Raw genomic sequence first — 23,218 nt, forward strand, 5'->3', positions numbered from 1 at the left:
AAGTGGAAACGTGAAGGGACACGTACAATACAAAAGCGTACAGGCCGACCTTGTCTGTTGACTGACAGAGACCGCCGACAACTGAAGAAGGTCGTAATGTGTAATAGGCAGAAATCCATCCAGACCATCACACAGGAATTCCAAACTGCTTCAGGATCCATTGCAAGTACTATGAAAGGCGGGAGGTGAGAAAACTTGCATTTCATGATCGAGCGAATGCACGCGGGTAGATGCCGAACGATGCCTCGCTTGGTGTAAGGGGAGTAAACATTGCACGATGGAACAGTGGAAAGACGCTGTGTGGAGTGACAAATCGCGATACACAATGTGGCGATGCCATGGCAGGGTGTGGGCATGGCGAATGCACGGTGAATGTCATTTGCCAGCGTGTGTAGTGCCAACAGTAAAATTCGGAGGCGGTGGTGTTATGGTGTGGTCGTATTTTTCATGGAGGGTGCTTGCACTCCTTGATGTTTTGCGTGGCATTATCACAGCACAGGCCTACATTGATGTTTTAAGCACCTTCTTGCTTCCCACTGTTGAAGAGCAATTCCGGGATGGCGATTGCATCTTTCAACACGATCGAGCACCTGTTCATAATGCACGGCCTGTGGCGGAGTAGTTACACGGCAATAACATCCGTGTAATGGACTGGTCTGCACAGAGTCCTGACCTGAATCCTATAGAACACCTTTCGGATGCTTTGTAACGCCGATTTCGTGCCAGGCGTCACCGACCGACATCGATACCTCTCCTCAGTGCAGCACTCCGTGAAGAACGGGCTGTCATTCCCCAGAAAACCTTCCGGTACTTGACTGAACGTATGCCTGCGCGAGTGGAAGCTATCATCAAGGCTAGGGGTAAGCCAACATCATATGGAATTCCAGCATTACCGATGGACGGCGCCACGAACTTCTAAGTCATTTTCAGCTCTGTGTCCGAATACTTTTGATCACATAGTGTATAATCTGCGCCCTTTGCCAGAAAATCATATTGCTTACAAGCAGAAGCAGAAGAGTCAGTCAAACTGTGAGAAATGCTAGACTCACGCATCAACTAAGAACAGAAATAGACCAGCTGTCCGATGAATAAAACTGTGTGGTCTTCGTATTGCCAAAGTAAAAACTGCAGCTGATCCCATTGTCCCAGGCGAAGAACTGGAACAGCACTTCACATTACCTACAACCACAACTGAACAGCAAACTAAACAGAGACTCTTTGATTACTTCATAATGGTAAACGACTGTAGTCACGAGAAATACTACCTAAAACACGTTACTTGCAATATCTCCAAAAAAGCCAGCATGCATATGACTGGACAAGATGGTACCACAGACCGAATGATGAAGCTTATTACCGACCACTACTACCCACTATAACAGATATCATAAACCACCCCTTAAACACAAGTGTCTTCCCTGAGGCCTGGAAACATGGACTAGTTAAGGCACTACCTAAAAAGGACGATGCCACAGCATCCTCTGATTAGCAACTTTCTTGCATTCTTTCTCACTGTCCAAGGCCTTAGAATATATAATCCACGACCAGCTAACAATACTACCAATGAAGTTTCCGTAAATATTGCAGCACAACATCTGCCTTAATAAAGGTAACAGATGACCTGAAGCTAGTCATTGATGCACAAGAGGCGCCTATCGTGTGCTTTGTAGACTTCAGCAGAGCCTTTGACACTGCCGACTTCGATATTTTACTTGCCAAACTTAACAACCTAAATTTCTCACAAAGCGCAGTACAATGATTTTGCACATACTTGACGTTTCGCCAGCAATGTGTCATGTCCGGCGCCATAGTCGCAATGCAGTATTAGGTCCTGTACTATTTTGCTTGTATGTCAATGATATGTCATTACAGTTTTGCCCTAATGCAGATACATACACATGTAAGTTGATGATCTCCAGTTGTAACCAAATGGAAAACAAATACAAGTGAATACAGCTATTGAGAATCTCAATGCCGACCTGTATGCGCTATCAAGATGGGTGCAGGATATAGTGTTAAAGTTCAACTCATCCAAAACCCAAGCGGTACTGGTTGGTCATTGTAGACTCATTATTCCGAAATATTGGGAATCCTTACTACCTTAGGCCTAGATGGGACGAATATCAACATCTCTCTCTCTCAGCAAAGCGGCTAAGAGTAATAATATATGAAAATCTAAACTGGACTGAGCACATGACTGCAGTGTGCAAGAAGGCATCAGCATCTCTCCATGGCCTACAAAATATAAAAACTCTTAACTCTTGACCAGGGAAAGAGACTTACACAAACACTTATACTTCCAATTATTGATTACAGTGACTTTGTCTGCAAGGTATTTCGCAGGAAAGCTCATGGCTCGTGGAACTGTTTATGAATGCCTGACTCTTTGAACATATGTCACCATCATGTGCAGAGCTATCCTGGCTGCATGCACACAAGAGTAGAGATTTCCATATCCTCTGCCTCCTCTACTATTTTGTCAATGTACACTGTGCCCCATATCTCTCCTCGACCGTAACATATATCTCTGAACAACATGGTAGAAACACCCTTTCCCATCAGAGCAAAATCGTTTCTGTTCCACTCCACTATTCAGTCACTTTCTCTAAATCCTTCACAGCAGCAAGAAACAGATTCTGGAATAACCTCCCCCATCAAATTAGAAAAATGAATAACACCTCCAGCTTCAGAAGACAGTAAATGACACATCTCCTAAAGAAACATTGATGATTACTATTGTCCCTGCACACACTCGTTTCCCTGTACATGCTACTCTCCAAATAGATCTTCCTTATTTCCCAGTTTTGTTAGCTGGTGCAGTCTCCATAATTTCCTTTTCCAGAACGCACATCAGAAAACATACACCTTGTACACTAGAAATTCTTTTTATAACCGCAACTATCATTATTGTTATTATTATCATTTATTATTATTGTTATCATTGTAAGTAGCAGCAGTAGTAGAAGTACTGTCAGTATTAACATTGAGGAACTGTGGTACGCAGTAGTGTCAGATAATAAAGCACACCGTTGGTACAGAGTACAAAATTCTCTTTATCAAAATGTCATACAACTATGAACGACAATACATTACAAAGTCACAGACCTGGCTGCTCATCACTCTGACTGGTCAGCGGTATTGTTGTTCCGACAGAGCTGCTTCCCCCCTCCCCCCCCCCCCTTCAGTCAACGAGGGCAGACAGAGGAGCTACCAAGGAGGCACTCTGGTGCAAAACAAAATCGCCAGGGAGTGACAACATCTCTCCATAAAGCAGCTTGGATAATGAGGTGTCCAGGTCAAGTTTACACACACCAAGAAGTACCCTGAAGAGAGTGTCAGTCCACTTGCTTCTGTGGCACATTGCAGCTGCCTTCAGGATATGGAACCACCTCTGAACAAGCTCGCTGCTTTGCAGATGGCATACAAATGGCATGCGGGGTGAGGTGGCACATAAATTGCAAATTTCTAGAAATAACTGTCTGCCCTTGTCTGTGGTGATATATGAGGGGCATCCAAAATGAGTGAACCAAATAGTCACCAGAGCCTTCGTAACTGATTCTGCCACAATATCTGGAAGGGGGGTCGTCTGTCGTCTGCACGTGGTCAATGACCGATAGGATATAATGAATGTTAGCCAGGCTCAGAGATGCAGGGAGCCAACAAGGCTGAGAGAGGCAGGGAGCGAACATGGTCGTCATGTATGTGTTGGAACTGACCCTTCAGTATTTAAAAGCGACCTAGAGGTGGCTGGGTGTGTAGTGAGTTTTTGCTTTGTTGATGGGGAACACACACTCTTCTCCACAACTGAAGTCTTTCTCGATATACAGCCAAACAAAACGCTCAGTGGTAATGCATGTGGTTGGATGCACTACAAGATATGAAAGATTGTGATATTGCTAGAAGATTGGGTGATGGGAAGTTTGTGGGACAAGAGGCATGTCGAATTCTGCTGTGTGTCACAGAGAACCAAATTGAGTCACACGCGATATGAGCCTGGGTTCGATATGAAGGTTTTCCACGGGATCGTGAAGATCATGGAGGTGTGGAGTCTGTGCAAATCTCTCATAATCACAGTGGACAGAATGGTGTCAACGTGTGAGAGGTAATAAGCTACTACATTGTCTGTACCATTTACATGTCGGACATTAGTCTGCATTGTGCGATGTACTGTAAGTGTCTGTATCATCTGTAGCATTTGTATTTGGGAGCATTACAGTTAGCATCCATGAGGGGCCAGTGATCGGTGTACATGACAAGGAGGCATCTTTCTGTGTACTCTCGAAAGTAACAGAAGGCTTCATAAACAAATGAACCATTTGCATTGCAATTGTGTAAGCTTGCAGAAAAAGAAGCATAGGGGCTGTTGGGACCCGTTTTCTATCTGTTAGGATAAATGGCTGTCAAAGTTAGGTGGGAATTTTAATGTCATCAGGGGATGCATAGCAAAATCAGAACTGAAGAGCACACCATCAATAAACCGTTGCCACTTTTGAACGGCGTTTTGAGAACTTGTGGTATAAAGAGGAACTTGTACAGACCGAAGGGCGTGATTATAATCGTCTTGTGGACGTCCTCTGGACACATAGGGATCTTATTGTAGTCAAAAACGATTAACACTGTATCACCAGTGAGGTACTGTGTGAAATCCTGAATGTTAGGTACAGGATAATTGTCTATGATGGTGCAAGCGCAGATAGCATAATAATCATCATAAAGTCTGACTGAACCATCGTTTTTGGGGATGATGTGAATCAGTGATGTCCAGCAACTGTCCAAAGACGTACAACGCCCACCTGAAGAAGCTCGTCCACTGTGGCCTTTGCTGTACGCAAACAGTCAGGGTTTAGCTTGCGAGGGCGTCGACCTCGCTGAGCCCAGGGGTCGTGTTAATGCGGTGTACTGTTCCATTCTTAATCACAGACATAACAAACGAGGCCTTAGGGGAGTGGCACTGAGAGGTATGGGGCAATGTGCAACAAGAAGGCATGTCAGTAACCTGTGGTGCCTCCGTGGTCACAGCGGGTCTGTCAGGTGGCTCATGTTGGCGTCTGGCTGCAGCAGATCCACAGGTAGCGACATGACGCAAGTAATGGAGGTGGTTGAGGAGGTAACGTACCGCAGGAAGTCAGCCATGCGGATGTGGCGGCAAGCATTTCACTGTCATTGTGGAGTTAAGTCCATTTCGCATGAGGTTTCAATGGAGCTGTTGAATGTCCAGAATACGTTTCATGTAATCGACACATTGTCACATGTAATTCTCGCCAAAGATGGTTGAGTTACACGATCTGCTCGAGGGGCAGTGACCCCATGACATGTTCTCGAGGAAACAGAGTCGCAGATTGCCTTGACAGAACATGCGGAAGACGAGTATGTTAACTCGCCCTTGTGCAGTCAGGAACGAGATGGCAGGCCCAAGGAAAATCACCGCCACGAACCGGTTTGCTCACGTGAGCAATAATGAACGTCCAAGTGAACGACATGAAGGATTCCACGTCGAGTTTGCGGGATTGTGAACTATAACCGATAATAACGGAGTCATCGGCGGCCTTCAGCCAAAGTTGTGGTGCTTGATAGCTGTCAGTAGAGAAGGTGAAGGTTGCAGAGTGAGAACATGAGAAAAGTATCAACGAGAAAGTGGAGGCCGCTGTTCTGGCTGAGAGTATATACAAAATTGTTGAGGCTTTCTTGGCCACTTGTTGACAAACTGCCTATTGGCTTCTGTCTCGGGTTCTTCGGCCGACGTTCATCTAATGATTTTTCTGACGTTTCGCCAGCACGAGTGGCTGGCATTGTCAAATCTTCACCCTCCATTGCCGGTGGTGAACTGTTCACCACCAGCTCACCACCGGCAATGGAGGGTGAAGCTTAGACAATGCCAGCCACTTGTGCTGGCGAAACGTCAGAAAAATCATTAGATGAACGTCGGCCGAAGAACCCGAGACAGAAGCCAATAGGCAGTTTGTGAGAGTATATAGTTTGTTGTTTGTGAAGTGTCCATGAGACTTTCTCCTGAATGAGATTTTCACTCTGCAGCGGAGTGTGCGCTGATATGAAACTTCCTGGCAGATTAAAACTGTGTGCCCGACCGAGACTCGAACTCGGGACCTTTGCCTTTCGCGGGCAAGTGCTCTACCAACTGAGCTACCGAAGCACGACTCACGCCCGGTACTCACAGCTTTACTTCTGCCAGTACCTCGTCTCCTACCTTCCAAACTTTACAGAAGCTCTCCTGCGAACCTTGCAGAACTAGCACTCCTGAAAGAAAGGATATTGCGGAGACATGGCTTAGCCACAGCCTGGGGGATGTTTCCAGAATGAGATTTTCACTCTGCAGCGGAGTGTGCGCTGATATGAAACTTCCTGGCAGATTAAAACTGTGTGCCCGACCGAGACTCGAACTCGGGACCTTTGCCTTTCGCGGGCAAGTGCTCTACCAACTGAGCTACCGAAGCACGACTCACGCCCGGTACTCACAGCTTTACTTCTGCCAGTACCTCGTCTCCTACCTTCCAAACTTTACAGAAGCTCTCCTGCGAACCTTGCAGAACTAGCACTCCTGAAAGAAAGGATATTGCGGAGACATGGCTTAGCCACAGCCTGGGGGATGTTTCCAGAATGAGATTTTCACTCTGCAGCGGAGTGTGCGCTGATATGAAACTTCCTGGCAGATTAAAACTGTGTGCCCGACCGAGACTCGAACTCGGGACCTTTGCCTTTCGCGGGCAAGTGCTCTACCAACTGAGCTACCGAAGCACGACTCACGCCCGGTACTCACAGCTTTACTTCTGCCAGTACCTCGTCTCCTACCTTCCAAACTTTACAGAAGCTCTCCTGCGAACCTTGCAGAACTAGCACTCCTGAAAGAAAGGATATTGCGGAGACATGGCTTAGCCACAGCCTGGGGGATGTTTCCAGAATGAGATTTTCACTCTGCAGCGGAGTGTGCGCTGATATGAAACTTCCTGGCAGATTAAAACTGTGTGCCCGACCGAGACTCGAACTCGGGACCTTTGCCTTTCGCGGGCAAGTGCTCTACCAACTGAGCTACCGAAGCACGACTCACGCCCGGTACTCACAGCTTTACTTCTGCCAGTACCTCGTCTCCTACCTTCCAAACTTTACAGAAGCTCTCCTGCGAACCTTGCAGAACTAGCACTCCTGAAAGAAAGGATATTGCGGAGACATGGCTTAGCCACAGCCTGGGGGATGTTTCCAGAATGAGATTTTCACTCTGCAGCGGAGTGTGCGCTGATATGTCTCGGTCGGGCACACAGTTTTAATCTGCCAGGAAGTTTCATATCAGCGCACACTCCGCTGCAGAGTGAAAATCTCATTCTGGAAACATCCCCCAGGCTGTGGCTAAGCCATGTCTCCGCAATATCCTTTCTTTCAGGAGTGCTAGTTCTGCAAGGTTCGCAGGAGAGCTTCTGTAAAGTTTGGAAGGTAGGAGACGAGGTACTGGCAGAAGTAAAGCTGTGAGTACCGGGCGTGAGTCGTGCTTCGGTAGCTCAGTTGGTAGAGCACTTGCCCGCGAAAGGCAAAGGTCCCGAGTTCGAGTCTCGGTCGGGCACACAGTTTTAATCTGCCAGGAAGTTTCAGACTTTCTCCTGTTCATCGAGATGACTCCTGCATCTGACACGGTAAGTTAGGGTGTTGACAGCAATGTCGACAGCTGCACTCAGTGTCCCCGAAGCGCGCATCGTGCCAGCAGTAGCGCGACTGCACACGCTCAGTTACGGCGCAATGGGGGGGCGACCCAGGTGTGAGAGGTGCCTTCCGCGATAGGGAACCAAAGATGAGGAATATCCATGCGGAATGGAGAAAGCTTGAGATGTGATGCTGCATGTTGTTCTCCTGGATGGTGTGGCGGCTGCAAGGATGCGCAGCCTGGGTGTGTGTTGCGAATCTTGACGTACAGTTGATGTGGCAGCCAGTAGTGCAGTCAGTTGCATGAAACATGGACTGCACGAGACATCATGGGGCGTGGTTACAAGATGATGTGTAGCAAGCGAGCCACGAGTCCAACGCGTGTGAATAAAAACATGATGCAGTTGGAAGATTAATTGGATCGAGCCGATGCGAATGTTTATGTGAGGCTGTAAAAGTAACACCGCAAGCAGGTCCTGCAGCAAATCCAATAAGAGCACTGTCCACACCATTGTTGTACAAGCACATTCACCAGCGAAACACCGGTTCGTGAAGTGTCACTGTAACCTTTTATTAATTGTGAAGCACAAGGTATATTGTTCATGTTCGCTGTTAGCGAAGAACATGGAACAGCGTCATGATTAACGAGGTTCATGTCACAGTGGGTGCAGGAAGGCCACATTGTCGAACCAGAATAAACAAGTTCGCACAAATGAGCAGCACATGGTAGTGGGGAGCGGCCACTGTGGCCGAGCGGTTCTAGGCGCTTTAGTCTGGAACCACGCTGCTGCTACAGTCGCAGGTTCGAATCCTGCCTCGGGAATGGATGTGTGTGATGTCCTTAGGTTGGCTAGGTTTAAGGAGTTCTAAGTCTAGGGGACTGATGGCATCAGATGTTAAGTCCCATAGTGCTGAGAGACATTTGAACCATTTTTGAACAAAGTGAGCAACTCTTACATAACAGTGATGGATAATGAAGCACATCTTAAGTATGGAAATAAATAAAATAAATAGAATCTTACTTTTGAATTCATTGCACACTTCATGCATGGCTCTTGTTATTCTAATTTTTGCTTCGTACAGTTTGTTTGTGTGTGAAGCTTTGGCTATGTTTAAATTTTGCAGTTAGGCTTTCATAGTAGCTTTCTAACATGGCTTTTGAACCATGGCAAGTTTTCTCCACCCCTCATAATTTTGCACAGCATGTACTTGTCTAGAGTGTACTGTACAACACTCTTAAACTTTGTCCATTTAAGCTCAACATTTTCGGTCGTCGAGATGCGTTTTCGTGTTGAGCGCTCACGTAATCTGAAGTCTGTTTCTTTAACGCTCTTGCTAATCATAAATATCTTCCTACGTTTCTTTACATTCCTCTTTCAGCCATATTCGGTGATGTTATAATGACCTTAGGATTAATGATTCCCTGTTTTATGCTGAGTCAAACTGTTCGATTCCATCAGTGAGCAGAAGATCTAGTATATTACCTTCTCGAGTCAGTCTCTGATTTGTCGCTCAAGGCAATTTCCGGATAAGGTCTTTAGAACTATTTCGCATGATTCCCTGTCCCTATTATCCACCTTAATCACTTCTGTCTCCGAGTCTATAGCTGTTGAATTGAAATCTCCGTATAAAACTATAACATGACCAGGAAATTCATACGAAATCTTCTCCAAGTTTCCCCTCAAATGTTCCGTGACTGCTGCCACTGAGGCAGGGGTGCCTATAAAATCATACGATAACCATGTTCAAACCACTTATAAAACTGATTTCACCCACACTATTTCGCATTCAGAATCTGTAACAACTTCACATTCTTTGACTACATATTCCAATCAAAATTTAGAATTTCACCTCGTTTCAGCCAGCTACCTATCTCTGGAAATTAGTACAGGAACGTTTCCATAAGCGCTCTTGAAGTTTACCAATACTACATTAACACTTTGTTTCTCCGATCCGCCATGACTTACGTTGTTGAGCCTGTGGAGAGATTTCTCTACCTTAAAGAAACCACATATGCCTGTCGTATGTACTGCGCTGCCTTAGTAGCTGCTTGTTCTGTGTACCGCACACCAGACCTATAAGCAGGGAGGGGGGTGGGGGGGGGAGGGGCGAGGTCCTTCAATTCTCTGCTCGATAGCAGAAGTCGAAAAATTCGCGTCCAGGATCATTACAGAATCGTCTGCGCCTCTGGTTTACGCCTTCTACTCTACCTTCACCAAGGCAGCCAGCTGCCCATAGCAACCGAGGATGGCATCTGAACCCTGGCTGCAGTCATCATTCGTACTGCCACAAGCCACAATTTGGAGCTAGGTGCACAACGTCCATTCAGTAACTGCCGCCAGAACCTCCTCTACATCTTGGACGTTCCTCGCTGGCAAACAGAATGGAAATTGGCTTTCTGTCCCGAGTTTCAGCTATTTACCAAAGGCGTCCCACCACCTGCCCAACATTCGAGCTTCTAATGGAAAGTAATCCTACCCCCAGCACTTGTTAGGACTTTTCAGGTAGCTTGGCTCCAGTCCCAACAGACAAGGGATTCGATGCTTGCTCAGATTTACGTTTAACAGTGGGCAATACCTCAAACCCGTCCTTATGCCCAAATGGCCAGGAAAAGTGCATCTGAAGGCACTGAGAGATCCGGAATCCCGGGTGGTGCAGTACGCACCAGAGGTGCTGAAGCATTAGTCTCATGTGTCCCAACGCCACTGGAACCAAAGGCAGCAGACTGAAGCCATCACTGTTTACTGACAGTGGTCAATTCCCACTGCATTTGTACACAACTGTCGCAGTTCGTATCCATCTGTAGTCAATAATTGTCTGCAGCACAAGCAGTCGATGGATGCAATGCGAGTACTGGTGCTACGCTACTTCTGGTTTTTACTACACTCCAAAGTCAGCTCTCATAATGCAACTGCACTAAAACTTACATGAAGAAGTTAACATTAAGTTCGTATGCTCCAGTCAACACAGTTAAATACGCAGATCCTATTCACTTCTTTATAGAAGCACATGAGGACAAAAACCAATCTAAATCCTGCGTGTAAACAGAAACTACTACTGCTCCCAGTGTATCCACTCGAATTCGTGCCTGCTGATTAAAACTGAAGAAATTTCAAAAATGGATAAATAAGAGGATTTTTTTAAAAATACGATTGTGGAGAATTTCAAAGGAGCAATAAGCATTAGTTAATGCAAACAAACAAAAGGAAGACAACAGAAGGTGAATGAGTATATTTGAGATACTGCAAGCACTAGACAATCAACTATGCAAGAAACGCGCAGTAGAAATTGTTGGTCAACATAACAGATATTGAATTTAATTGAGGAAAGGAGATGATGTAAAATTTTTGCAAATGAAGTAGGCTAAATAGAATAAGTTACAGCCTTAATAAAAAGGGATTGCAGGAAGTGTAAAATGGTAAAGGAGAAGTGGCTACAGGAGAAATGCAAAGCTGTAAAGTATGCCCAACTATAAGGTAGACTGAAGAAATTTTCTAAGAGGGAGCTTTCTGATTATTAAGAGCTCAAATGGCAAGTGACTACTAAACGAAGAAGGTAAGGCTGAAAGTGGAATGGAGAAATAGAAGAATCTGGAAGAGAATATTATGGAAAGGGACTAGGAACTAAATAAGGAGGATATGAGATATGATAGTGTGAGGAAATTTTGACTTTTTAGCCCGGGGAGGCTTCAGTCGAAACAAGGGATCTGGAGCGCACTTCTATAAAGGAAGGAACATGAACTATCCTGAAATAATGGAAATTAATCAAACACATGCCCATCAGCCCAGGCTTGGTACTGAATGACCAGACACAGTTCCCTTACTTGGTACTTCAAACTCCAGATACTACTCATAATCCCATCCAGGCTGTGCTGTAAATTACCCCTCTTATCCACATGCCCCACTTTCCTTCATTTCAGTAACCACAGTTTCACTCGTTGTGTTAAAAAAATTTGCTTTGTATAACCACAGCTGCTTCACTCACCTCCTTAATATCACTATTATATCTTAAATGTTTGTAATTTAAGACCTATTACAGACAAGATTATTTTGTTCAGCCACATCTTTGGAATATATAACCAAAATTTGTTGTTCTATAATTTTCTTCTATGAACACTAGTAATTTGTATATAGTTCATTAGTTAAGGTGTCACATATTTGATCCTAGTCAAATAATCTTACTTTGCATTTACACTGAAATAATGGCTTTTGTTTTACTCCTAATTATAATATAAACATTTTTCAGCTCTGGAAATTGATATACTCTTTAGATGCACCAGTTTAATATGTTTCATCCAACAAAACTTCACTGCATCACATACTTATCTTTGCACCTGCTGATGGTGTAACACCTGAAAACTAGTTTGGGGAACAAGTAATAAATGTTGTAGAATATTACATCAATGTTGTGTGTGTTTCATTCATAATATATGAATGCTCCTGACACCTGTTGATCTTATGGTGAACCATCTGTACATTCACATTGTTTACAAGAATATTCACAAAAAGTTCTCTCACCAATTTCTTTTATATTTACTTCTATGTAGGTCCAAAACACAAAGTATAATTGCCACTTTGTGTCCATGCTTTGGGTCCTTACAGTTCTCAGTGCCTCAATTCACTTACCATAAAATTTCTTTATAGACCTACAACGAAATATTTATGTAAAGTTACATGAACACCATGCCTATTGTGACTTACAATACTGAACCAAAATCTGAAAGAATGCTTTACCTCTTTTGTGACATCTTATAACTAGTTTCCTTTTTTATCACCATGGAGTGCACATTGTGGGATTTCAGTTGCATCCTTTTGCCACAACAATTTTACATGCCTTATCATGCTGTTGACACACTTATCTCATTTTTAACGGAAGTGTCACCTGTACCTCTTTGCTTCACACCCCTCATACATTGTTTTTATCTTCAGTCAAAGGCTAGGCTAAGAGAGTTCTCTGCACTGAAGAAGGTGTACTTATCTACGCCGAAACCCAGGTTAACACAAGGTGCTTTTTTCGCAATCGGGGTGGGTTTCTATTTTTTAAATATATTAACCAACGATTGCTGACGCGCCGCGATGTGGAAGGCTCTTAGAGGTGTATTGCATTGGACCAAAGCAGTTGCAACCAACTTGTCTGTCAAGGATAATGCCTCATAGAGGGACAGACATTTGGAGGACAGAGGACAATATGCCGGTATATTTCCACTGTGGAGGTCTTGAACACATTGTACACAGCTCCAGAGAAGGAAAATGAGTTTTCAGCAACTATCACAACATAAAATGTCAATATCACAACAGTGCCAGTCTACTGCACATGGTTATAGTCGAGCTGTAGGACGAAGCTAATCGTTGTACACTGAATGCGGTCGCTCCTGAGGATGCCGAAGCCATTCCTTGTCACTGTGCTGAGGTACCAACAGTTTACCTAAACTACAAATTCAGGAAAATTAATTGAGGCAATCCTCTATAGAGGACACCACAAATGAAAATCCTCCATAGACAACAGTTAACTAGATGTCAGAAAATCTCATTGATGTCATCGTCGGCAGCCAACCTGTCGAGGCACTGACTAAGGGGATTATTTTACTGTAATGTTAAATGCTGACTGTTCCTAGCTCAGGAAGACTATGTTTCATGATACATGACCGATTGTAGATTTGTGAAGATCACAAATGGGAAATACATCCAGCTGATGGGAACATGTATTGCAGGAATAACAATCGATGACAGAACGCAGCCCTTCAGATTTGTCATTTTAGCTGAGTGATGTAGTTGTAATGTCGCTCTTGGATGGCACTTCTTGCAGGAAACCCAAGCAGTCATAGACTGTGGAAGATCAGAGTTACAAGTTAATGAAGCTGTTCCATAAGAACACATGATGAAGAGTCCTCTTGATGATTAGTTGCCGTTGAGGACATTGTTATCCCACTGTCATCAATGAAGTGATATTCAGTCATCAATCTAGATGCTCAGTTAAAGTGTGAAGCTTTCATCAGTTGCAAAAAGCTACTAAAAGTAACAAAAGAAATCTATAACTACATATCAGTGACAACCATAAACATTATAGTTGTTCAAAGAGAACTGTGAATCACTAATTGAGGCATTGAGATCAAAAAGGGGACTTGTTATAATTTTTGGGTTGTTATTTTCATACGATTCCATAACTGTTGTTTCTAAAATAGGGTTTGTTCAGTGATTTTTCTGTGTCTAAATCACTGTTAAAATTTCTTCTCATGCAGAAAAAGCTGTCACAGAGACAAGTCCCTATACTGCAAAAAAGAACTTGAGATGTGATGGAAGCAGTGTAGTGGGATGCAGTAAACAAGGTATCTGAATACACTGTTCAGTAAAAATGTGTCTCTGTTTCACCCAGTAATAGTGGACTGGTCAAATACGGATTTCCTCTGGTTACTATGGATAGTCCCTCATTTTTATAATGTGCCACGAGTGTACATGGATATCATTCCTCTAAAACCTGAGGCACTGCAGGATGTTTCATGCATGATTGGTGTTAGCCCCTTCCAGTTTCATGAATATTTTGGTAATATTCTAAAAAAATGTGCCATTAATATAGTGACTGTTGGAGTGGAAGACAATGAATCTGAAATTGAAGTTTGATACAGTGATCAAAGATGACAAGTTTATGAACATGTGTCTCTGTCAATACAAACTGGGTTGTTTAACAAGTAAATATTGTCGAATTAACTCTCCCATGTTACAAGCCTAGGCACTAAAAAGGATATTGTCTTCCATTATACTGTCTACTTTCATATGTATTGTTTAATTATGAATGTTTGTACAGATAATACGAATGTTTATGAACATGCTGAAATGATTAAAAAGAATATTTTGATTGAAAATATAATATTTTAGTTACATAATATATATCATGAAATGAGTGTTTTGTAAAGCAAAAAGGTGATATGCAATCATTTTCTATTACCATTTTCTGTTATATGCCTTTATTCTATGATTACATATTTTGGTATGACAATGTATTCATCCTAATGAGCTTGTGGGAGTAACTGTAAGGTTTGTGGAATAATGATACTCAAGATTATCACGTTTTTTCAATATACGAGGGGCGTTCAGAAAGTAAGCTCCGATCGGTCGCGAAATGGAAACGACTATGAAAATCCGATAAAGCTTTGCACAGATGTGTTGGGTAGTGTCTCTAGTATAACCCCAGTTAGCATCACGTCGCTCTTCTCATTTCTGAGCTCGCAGTGAGTGCGTAAAGATGTCTAGAAAATAGTGTCTGCCGCCAAGTACGAGGGCCTGGTGAGAAATTTCGCCTGAAGCTATGCAGCTAACATTACATAACTGTCGTGCTGTTTCGTCTTCACGACAATTCTCAGCCGCATTCTGCAGGGGCAATGAAGATGCTCCTGCATCGTTTTCAAATGGAAATGTTAGGTTACCCACAATACAGCCCGCAATTGTCTCCCCCTGAGTTTCATCTCTGGTCACATGAACCGCTGTCTTTGAAGACAACATTTTGACACAGGCAACGAGGTGTAGGTCAGCGTGGAGAATTGGCGGAAAGCACTGGCAGCTGCCTTCTATGATGAGGCTATTGAAAAGTTGGTACAACGCTATGACAAAAGTCTAAGTCAGAACGGCGACTACGTAGAGAAGTAGCTGAAAGGTGTAGCTAATTGTTACAAGTAAAACATTTCTGATGTTCACTGTGGTTTCAATTTGGCAATCAATCGGAGCTTACTTTCTGAACAGGCCTCGAATATCAAAACTGCTGTCGAGTAACATGTCCCTCTTTTGATCTCAACACCTCAATTGCCATAAGCAGCAACAACTCATCCCTTAACATATGTGCATACAAACAGCCGAACCAAACCAGGATTGAGAACTCAGTGCCACTGACTAAGAATAATGCTACACTATCACTAGAGCCAACACAGGGGAGGAAGCTACTATCGAACTGCCAAAAGGATCTAGCTTGACTGAGAAACAATGTCGGTATGCGTTAACCAGTCTCATCCAATTTTCAAATGCACTGAAATCTGGAGTGGAGAAAAGACAGATCAAGCAATCCATAGTAAAATTACGATATTAATACTAGGGATCATCCAATAGTTAGCCAATGCTTGTGTGGGGTGTCACCAGTTGAACGTTGCATAATTCGGGAGGAAGTCGAAAAGATGAACCTTCAGAGAGTCTTTGGTATTTTCCTGTGGTTCTTGCGAAGGATGGCACATGGTGTTTTTGTCTCAACTACCGACAACTGGACAAAATCATGAAGAAAGATGTCTACTCCCTGCTGCACATTGATGGCACCCTAGACTGCTTGAAAGTGGTGAAGTATTTTCAACTACAGACACACAGTCACGCTGACAATGAAAATATTTCTTCATAACCTCTATGAGTTGAGGGTTGTGCAGCTCTGACCGTATAACAGTCCAGCCAACTTCAAACATATGATGGACAACCCATTTTGGTATCTTTCCAAGCGTTTAATGAATCATATACAAAATTCTCAAACTTTTTTCTCCTGGATTAGGCTGAGCAAAAGACATACATATCAAGATGTGTGTTAAATCAACCACAGTTACCCATTTTGCCCCAACTGACCTATACCTCCACATCCTCTGTGAAGGATTCAGGGTGGAAATTGATCACCCACAGGACAAAACATTACACTCATCACATCAGTTTCTGGGCAACTCTGCTAATGCTTGTTTGGAAGATAAAGAGCTCTGTTAGAGTCTGTGGAAACTTGCAATTCTCAAGTTGTTGCAGACACATTTCTGACCCTTTGTCCGCAAAGCTTATTTTCTAAACTAAAAGGGGCAATCTGTCCAGCGCATTTATACACTTTCACTGGATCTGGAGTCCCAACAGGTTTTGTTTTGACAGACCGTTTGGCTATCAGCACTGAGGACTTTCCTGTGGATTTTACAACATCCCTATCACTTCTCAGTCCTCTCTAACAAAGTTCATCTGCAATGTTCCAGTGTGTTGCAATAGTGGTAGGTTCACTAACAATGTAGCATAGATCTTGCATCCCTCAATGCATCTCACAAGAGGGGAGCAAAGTTCATATGGTCAACAGAGTGTGACAAAATGTTCTGCTATCTCAAACAAGTGTCTAACTGTTTATGTTCTGCAATCTCAAACAGTCTGCAGCTTGATTAATCTTGCATTCCCTGGGAAACCACTGATACTAGGAACTGACATCTGTCAATATTGTAGTGAGGGAGTCATACCATAATGAGCAAAATTGTTCCAAACACTCTAATGTATACATTTCTGAAGCACAAAACTCCATCCAGCAGAATTACGTGGAAATAGAAAAAAAGAGGCCCCCTACATTGTATATAAATACCGCATATATCCACATGGCGTAAAATTTCAACACGTGACATACCACAAGCCACTGCTGGCAGTTTTCAGTCCATCTTCTTTACCAGATAAGACAGTCCAAAGGCTTTAGGCTGTACACTATGTTTCTATTAGCATATGAGTATCACACTGGATCCAAGCCTTCCATCTGCCACACCAATGAGGGTGCATTCCCAAGGTTTCCAGCTGATCCAGAACCTGATTTCAGCCAACAAGAGGTCATGTGTGACCAACACAGAGGCATGCCATGCTTTAGTAGAATTTCCTATTACCATACCAACAACTGCAGAAGAATCAAAGAAGAATATGTTTCGACAAGTGTTGATACAGGTGAATTTAGATCAGCCTGATCAACTACCAGCATGAGACCATCAAACAGTCAAAAGGCTATTTTAATTTAAGGCATCACTGAACAGCTCAAGATGACATGCTACTACTTGGCACAGAGAATGCGTTCATCTGGTGTTAGTTCTGCCCACCTCAACATTACAGTGATTTCACTGCTGTATGTCAGATAGTGGGTATCATCTGCATGAAGATACTCACCTGCCACCGCGACTACTGGCTGTTTTTTTTTTTTTCTTTTTTTTTTTTTTTGCGCGCTCTTGGGAGCAGGTTTGCAGATTATGTGGATGCCATTTTGAAATGTATGTATCTTGGATTCTTTTTCCAAAACTTTCATATTTGAGGCAGGTGTATTCTACGAGTGAGGAGAATGAAATTAAGGCATTCATTAAAGTCTTCAGCACGGGAATCTACTGACGGCAGTAGTCATAGGCAATGGTCCCCAGTTCACACTTGCAACATTTACAGTGTTTCATAGACAATGTGGCTTTCAGTGCCTCCGTACTTTACCCTTCCACCCACAATCCAATGTGTAGGCGTAGTGGACTGTCCACACTTTTAGGAGTGCCACTGAAAACCACATTACAGAATGGACTTCAGTTACAAAGCTCGTTTTGAACAGCCACTGTGGCGAACAAGAAGCAATGTGGCTGTCTCCCTATTGTGGCTCTACGCCAACAGACCTGCTGTACGAGTCAATTAGGGAGAATGTTTCAATAACTGACCACTTCCCTCCCCCTGTACTTCCTAAAGTTGTTGTTGTTGTGGTCTTCAGTCCTGAGACTGGTTTGATGCAGCTCTCGATACTACTCTATCCTGTGCAAGCTTCTTCAACTCCCAGTACCTACTGCAGCCTACATCCTTCTGAATCTGCTTAGTGTATTCATCTCTTGGTCTCCCTCTACAATTTTTACCCTCCAAGCTTCCCTCCAATACTAAACTGGTGATCCCTTGATGCCTCAGAACATGTCCTACCAACCGATCCCTTCTTCTAGTCAAGTTGTGCCACAAACTTCTCTTCTCCCCAATCCTATTCAATACTTCCTCATTAGTTATGTGGTCTACCCATCTAATCTTCAGCATTCTTCTGTAGCACCACATTTCGAAAGCTTCTATTCTCTTCTTGTCCAAACTATTTATCATCCATGTTTCACTTCCATATGTGGCTACACTCCATACAAACACTTTCAGAAACGACTTCCTTACACTTAGACCTATACAAAATGTTAACAAATTTCTCTTCTTCAGAAATGCTTTCCTTAGCATTGCCAGTCTACATTTTATATCCTCTCTACTTCGTCCATCATCAGTCATTTTGCTCACCAAATAGCAAAACTCCTTTATTACTTTAATTGTCTCATTTCCTAATCTAATTCCCTCAGCATCACCCGACTTAATTCGACTACATTCCATTATCCTTGTTTTACTTTTGTTGATGTTCATCTTATATCCTCCTTTCAAGACACTGCCCATTCCGTTCAACTGCTCTTCCAAGTCCTTTGCTGTCTCTGACAGAATTACAGTGTCATCGGCGAACCTCAAAGTTTTTATTTCTTCTCCATGGATTTTACCCACTCCGAATTTTTCTTCTGTTTCCTTCACTGCTTGCTCAATATACAGATTGAATAACATCGGGGAGAGGCTACAACCCTGTCTCACTCCCTTCCCAACCACTGCTTCCCTTTGATGTCCCTCGACTCTTTTAACAGCAATCTGGTTTCTGTACAAATTGTAAATAGCCTTTCGCTCCCTGTATTTTACCTCTGCCACCTTCAGAATTTGAAAGAGAGTATTCCAATCAACATCCTCAAAAGCTTTCTCTAAGTCTACAAATGCTAGAAACGTAGGTCAGTATTACCTCACATGTTCCGATATTTCTACGGAATCCAAACTGATCTTCCCCGAGGTCGGCTTCTACTAGTTTTTCCATTCGTCTGTAAAGAATTCGCCCTAGTCTTTTGCAGCCGTGACTTATTAAACTGATAGTTCGGTAATTTTCACATCTGTCAACACCTGCTTTCTTTGGGATTGGAATTATTATATTCTTCTTGAAGTCTGGGGGTATTTCGCCTGTCTCAGACATCTTGCTCACCACATGGTAGAGTTTTGTCAGGACTGGCTCTCCCAAGGAATGTTGTCTACTCCCAGAGCTATGTTTCGACTCAGATCTTTCAGTGCTCTGTCAAACTCTTCACGCAGAATCTTCCATTTCCATAATAATATCCTCAAGTACATCGCCCTTGTATAGACCCTCTATATTCTCCTTCCACCTTTCTGCTTTCCCTTCTTTGCTTAGAACTGGGTTTGCATCTGAGCTCTTGATATTCATACAAGTGGTTCTCTTTTCTCCCAAGGTCTCTTTAATTTTCCTGTAGGCAGTATCTATCTTACTCCTAGTGAGATAAGCCTCTACATCCTTACATTTGTCCTCTAGCCATCCCTGCTTAGCGGTTTTGCACTTCATATCGATCTCATTTTTGAAACGTTTGTATTCCTTTTTGCCTGCTTCATTTACTGTATTTTTATATTTTCTCCTTTCATCAATTAAATTCAATATTTCTTCTGTTACCCAAGGATTTCTGCTAGCCCTCGTCTTTTTACCTACTTGATCCTCTGCTGCCTTCACCACTTCATCCCTCAAAGCTACCCATTCTTCTTCTACTGTATTTCTTTCCCCCTTTCCTGTCAGTTGTTCCCTTATGCTCTCCCTGAAACTCTATACAACCTCTGGTTCTTTCAGTTTGTCCAGGTCCCATCTCCTTAAATTACCACCTTTTTGCAGTTTCTTCAGTTTTAATCTACATGTCATAACCAATAAATTGTGGTCAGAGTCCACATCTGCCCCTGGAAATGTCTTACAATTTAAAACCTGGTTCCTAAATCTCTGTCTTACCATTATATAATCTATCTGGAACCTGTCAGTATCTCCAGGCTTCTTCCATGTATACAATCTTCTTTTATGATTCTTGAACCAAGTGTTAGCTATGATTAAGTTTTGCTCTGTGCAAAATTCTACCAGGCGGTTTCCTCTTTCGTTTCTTACCCTCAATCCATATTCACCTACTATGTTTCCTTCTCTCCCTTTTCCTGATGACGAATTCCAGTCACCCATGACTATTAAATTTTCGTCTCCCTTCACTATCTGAATAATTTCTTTTATTTCATCATACTTTTCTTCGATTTCTTCGTCATCTGCAGAGCTAGTAGGCATAGAAACTTGTACTACTGTGGTAGGCGTGGGCTTCGTATCTATCTTGGCCACAATAATGCGTTCACTATGCTGTTTGTAGTAGTTTACCCGCATTCCTATTTTCCTGTTCATTATTAAACCTACTCCTGCATTACCCCTATTTGATTTTGTGTTTATAACCTTGTATTCACCTGACTAGAAGTCTTGTTCCTCCTGCCACCGAACTTCACTAATTCCCACTAAATCTAAATTTAACCTATCCATTTCCCTTTTTAAATTTTCTAACCTACCTGCCCGATTAAGGGATCTGACATTCCACGCTCCGATCCGTAGAACGCCAGTTTTCTTTCTCCAGATAACGACATCCTCTTGAGTAGTCCCTGCCCGGAGATCCGAATGTGGGACTATTTTACCTCCGGAATGCTTTATCCAAGAGGACGTCTTCATCATTTAACCATACAGTAAAGCTGCATGCCCTCAGGAAAAAACTGCCGCAGTTTCCCCTTGCTTTCAGCCGTTCGCAGTACCAGCACAGCAAGGCTGTTTTGGTTAGTGTTACAGGGCCAGATCAGTCAATCATCCAGACTGTTGCCCCTGCAACTACTGAAAAGGCTGCTGCCCCTCTTCAGGAACCACACGTTTGTCTCGCCTCTCAACAGATACCCCTCCGTTGTGGTTGCACCTACAGTACGGCTATCTGTATCGTTGAGGCACGGAAGCCTCCCCACCAGCGGCAAGGTCCAAGGTTCATGGGGGGGACTTCCTAAAGTAGGCTACTTGAAAATGGAGATTACATTTCAGACAGCTCTTATGTGCAACTAACGTTACAATTGTCATTTTGAGTAAAATGTGCTGATCTAAATGTTATATTCTATCTGAAAAAGTAATGGCAACAAAATAGTGACAGAGTGTACATATTTTTATAAGGGTAAAAGACTGTTCGCCTTCGAAAACTGCACAGAAGGTGCTGGCATATAAGATAGATTAAATAAGATCAGGAAGCATGCAAATAAGAAGGTGGAATTTTTTAATCAATGACAGTACAGGTCACTACAAAATGTATATCATGGGGTTGTTCTAAAACATTGCACAGATGGTCCAGATAGCTGCTTGAACAAGAAGCTGAATACCAAAGCAACAATGCAAAAAACTAAAAAGAACTACAAAAAACTGTACCTCTCTTGGTCACTGCCACAACTGGTTGGCTCCACTTCAATTTTTAACTCCTGAAAGGATTACGAACATTAATAATAATAATAATAATAATAATAATAGTACTAGTAGTAGTAGTAGTAATAATAACAATAATAGTAATAGCAATAATGAGACACATTGTTACTATATGGTGCTGAAAACTGGACTATCTGCAAAGCTAATGAAAACTGTGGTCAGATAGCTGAAATGAGAATTCCAAAACATATAAAAGTACATTGTCTCTAACATAATATCCCAAATAACATATGGACAGACATGAAAGTGAGGAAGCTCTACACCATGTCCCAGTTATTTCTTCACTAAAAGGAAACAAGCAACCTGCTCTATGAAATGGGCAACTGTGGAAAGGAATAAGAATGAAAATGCTTTCACACCTTTCAGTATGGATACCCTCTTGCACACACAATTTGTGAACAGTAAGCAGTGATTAAACTCAAATAGTACATATAGGATGTTAAAATAATAGTTTAAGAATTTTTTGACAGCAACACAGCAAAATCAACAAAATAAATTCATTATTTACTTTACACAACTTTCAGACGTTTGCTGTCTTAAAAGTCAGAGTAAATAAATTAACACAATTCCAAAAACTCAGGAAATCATACAACAAATTACACTAGATCTTTCACAATAATGTGTTCAAAACTCTCACTGAAGCCCATGCCATTATAGTCCACTTGCACAATCTGAACATAGCAGAGAAATGCTATTTAACATAGACACATGAGCTGGTAGTACCTACACACAGGCTCCCTGCTGATATCCCATAACAATAATAATAGACTACAGCATTCACAGCTGTAAGAGTTAGATTTTCCTTTTTCATGGGGAAAATAGGATATAATTGGGGGAACGAAGGCAGTTAGGATGGATGGAGAGGGGGCAGGTGCAAGTCACCCAAAACCTATGCCAACGGTTATCCACCTCATATAAAACGCCAATTCATCTCCTCATAGAAAGTGGGTTCCTATCAACCTAAGTTTTGAGGGATTTGCCCAACCCTGCAAATGCATACAATCTCTCTTCTTACTTCCCAGTGACTGTGATTGTCCAAGGGTTCTGTTTCTGTAGCGTTTGTTCTCCCTCTGGCAGTGTCTGCTATTCCATCATTTAGCAATTACTCAAACTTCGGTCGCCGAGTACGTTAACTGCTGCCAGTGTCACCAAGTTACCAAAAGGAGGAAAATCACTTGCACCATCTATCTGTGGGTCATGTATACTGTTTTCTGTGTATTGTTGCATTTTAACTTTTTTTTAAGCGGAGATTGACGATCTGCCTTGCATCTGAAAAAACGAGAATGCTAAACAACTTAAAAGCCTCAGTTAGGTTGGCTGATGTATCAAACTGAAGGCCGTCAACCTAGTGCACTGATTCAATCGGGGTACAGTTCACCTCTACGTCTCTTATGTCAGTGCACCATGCGTATTGACAAGTACCTCAATTCGTCTTTTCTCACTGAAG

At 42.7% G+C, this 23,218-nt stretch overlaps 1 protein-coding gene and 5 non-coding genes across 8 annotated transcripts in view; 1 reads left to right on the forward strand and 5 right to left on the reverse strand.

The window, feature by feature from the left end:
* The window catches only part of LOC124717253 (zinc finger protein 583-like), a 168,679-nt gene that overhangs the window by 27,985 nt on the left and 117,476 nt on the right, over positions 1-23,218 (reverse strand). For all 3 annotated transcript variants that reach the window (XM_047244057.1, XM_047244056.1, XM_047244055.1), the window contains one exon: positions 21,718-21,767. In XM_047244057.1, the coding sequence (XP_047100013.1) occupies positions 21,718-21,767 (50 nt within the window). The remainder of the gene's footprint in view (positions 1-21,717; positions 21,768-23,218) is intronic.
* Positions 6,078-6,152, reverse strand: Trnas-cga. Its single transcript has one exon. It is a non-coding gene; the product is annotated as a tRNA-Ser (tRNA).
* Positions 6,379-6,453, reverse strand: Trnas-cga. Its single transcript has one exon. It is a non-coding gene; the product is annotated as a tRNA-Ser (tRNA).
* On the reverse strand, positions 6,680-6,754 carry Trnas-cga. The gene has a single exon. It is a non-coding gene; the product is annotated as a tRNA-Ser (tRNA).
* On the reverse strand, positions 6,981-7,055 carry Trnas-cga. Its single transcript has one exon. It is a non-coding gene; the product is annotated as a tRNA-Ser (tRNA).
* Trnas-cga lies at positions 7,497-7,571 on the forward strand. Its single transcript has one exon. It is a non-coding gene; the product is annotated as a tRNA-Ser (tRNA).

Source organism: Schistocerca piceifrons, chromosome 9 (genome assembly GCF_021461385.2).
Source record: "Schistocerca piceifrons isolate TAMUIC-IGC-003096 chromosome 9, iqSchPice1.1, whole genome shotgun sequence".
NCBI lineage: Eukaryota > Metazoa > Arthropoda > Insecta > Orthoptera > Acrididae > Schistocerca > Schistocerca piceifrons.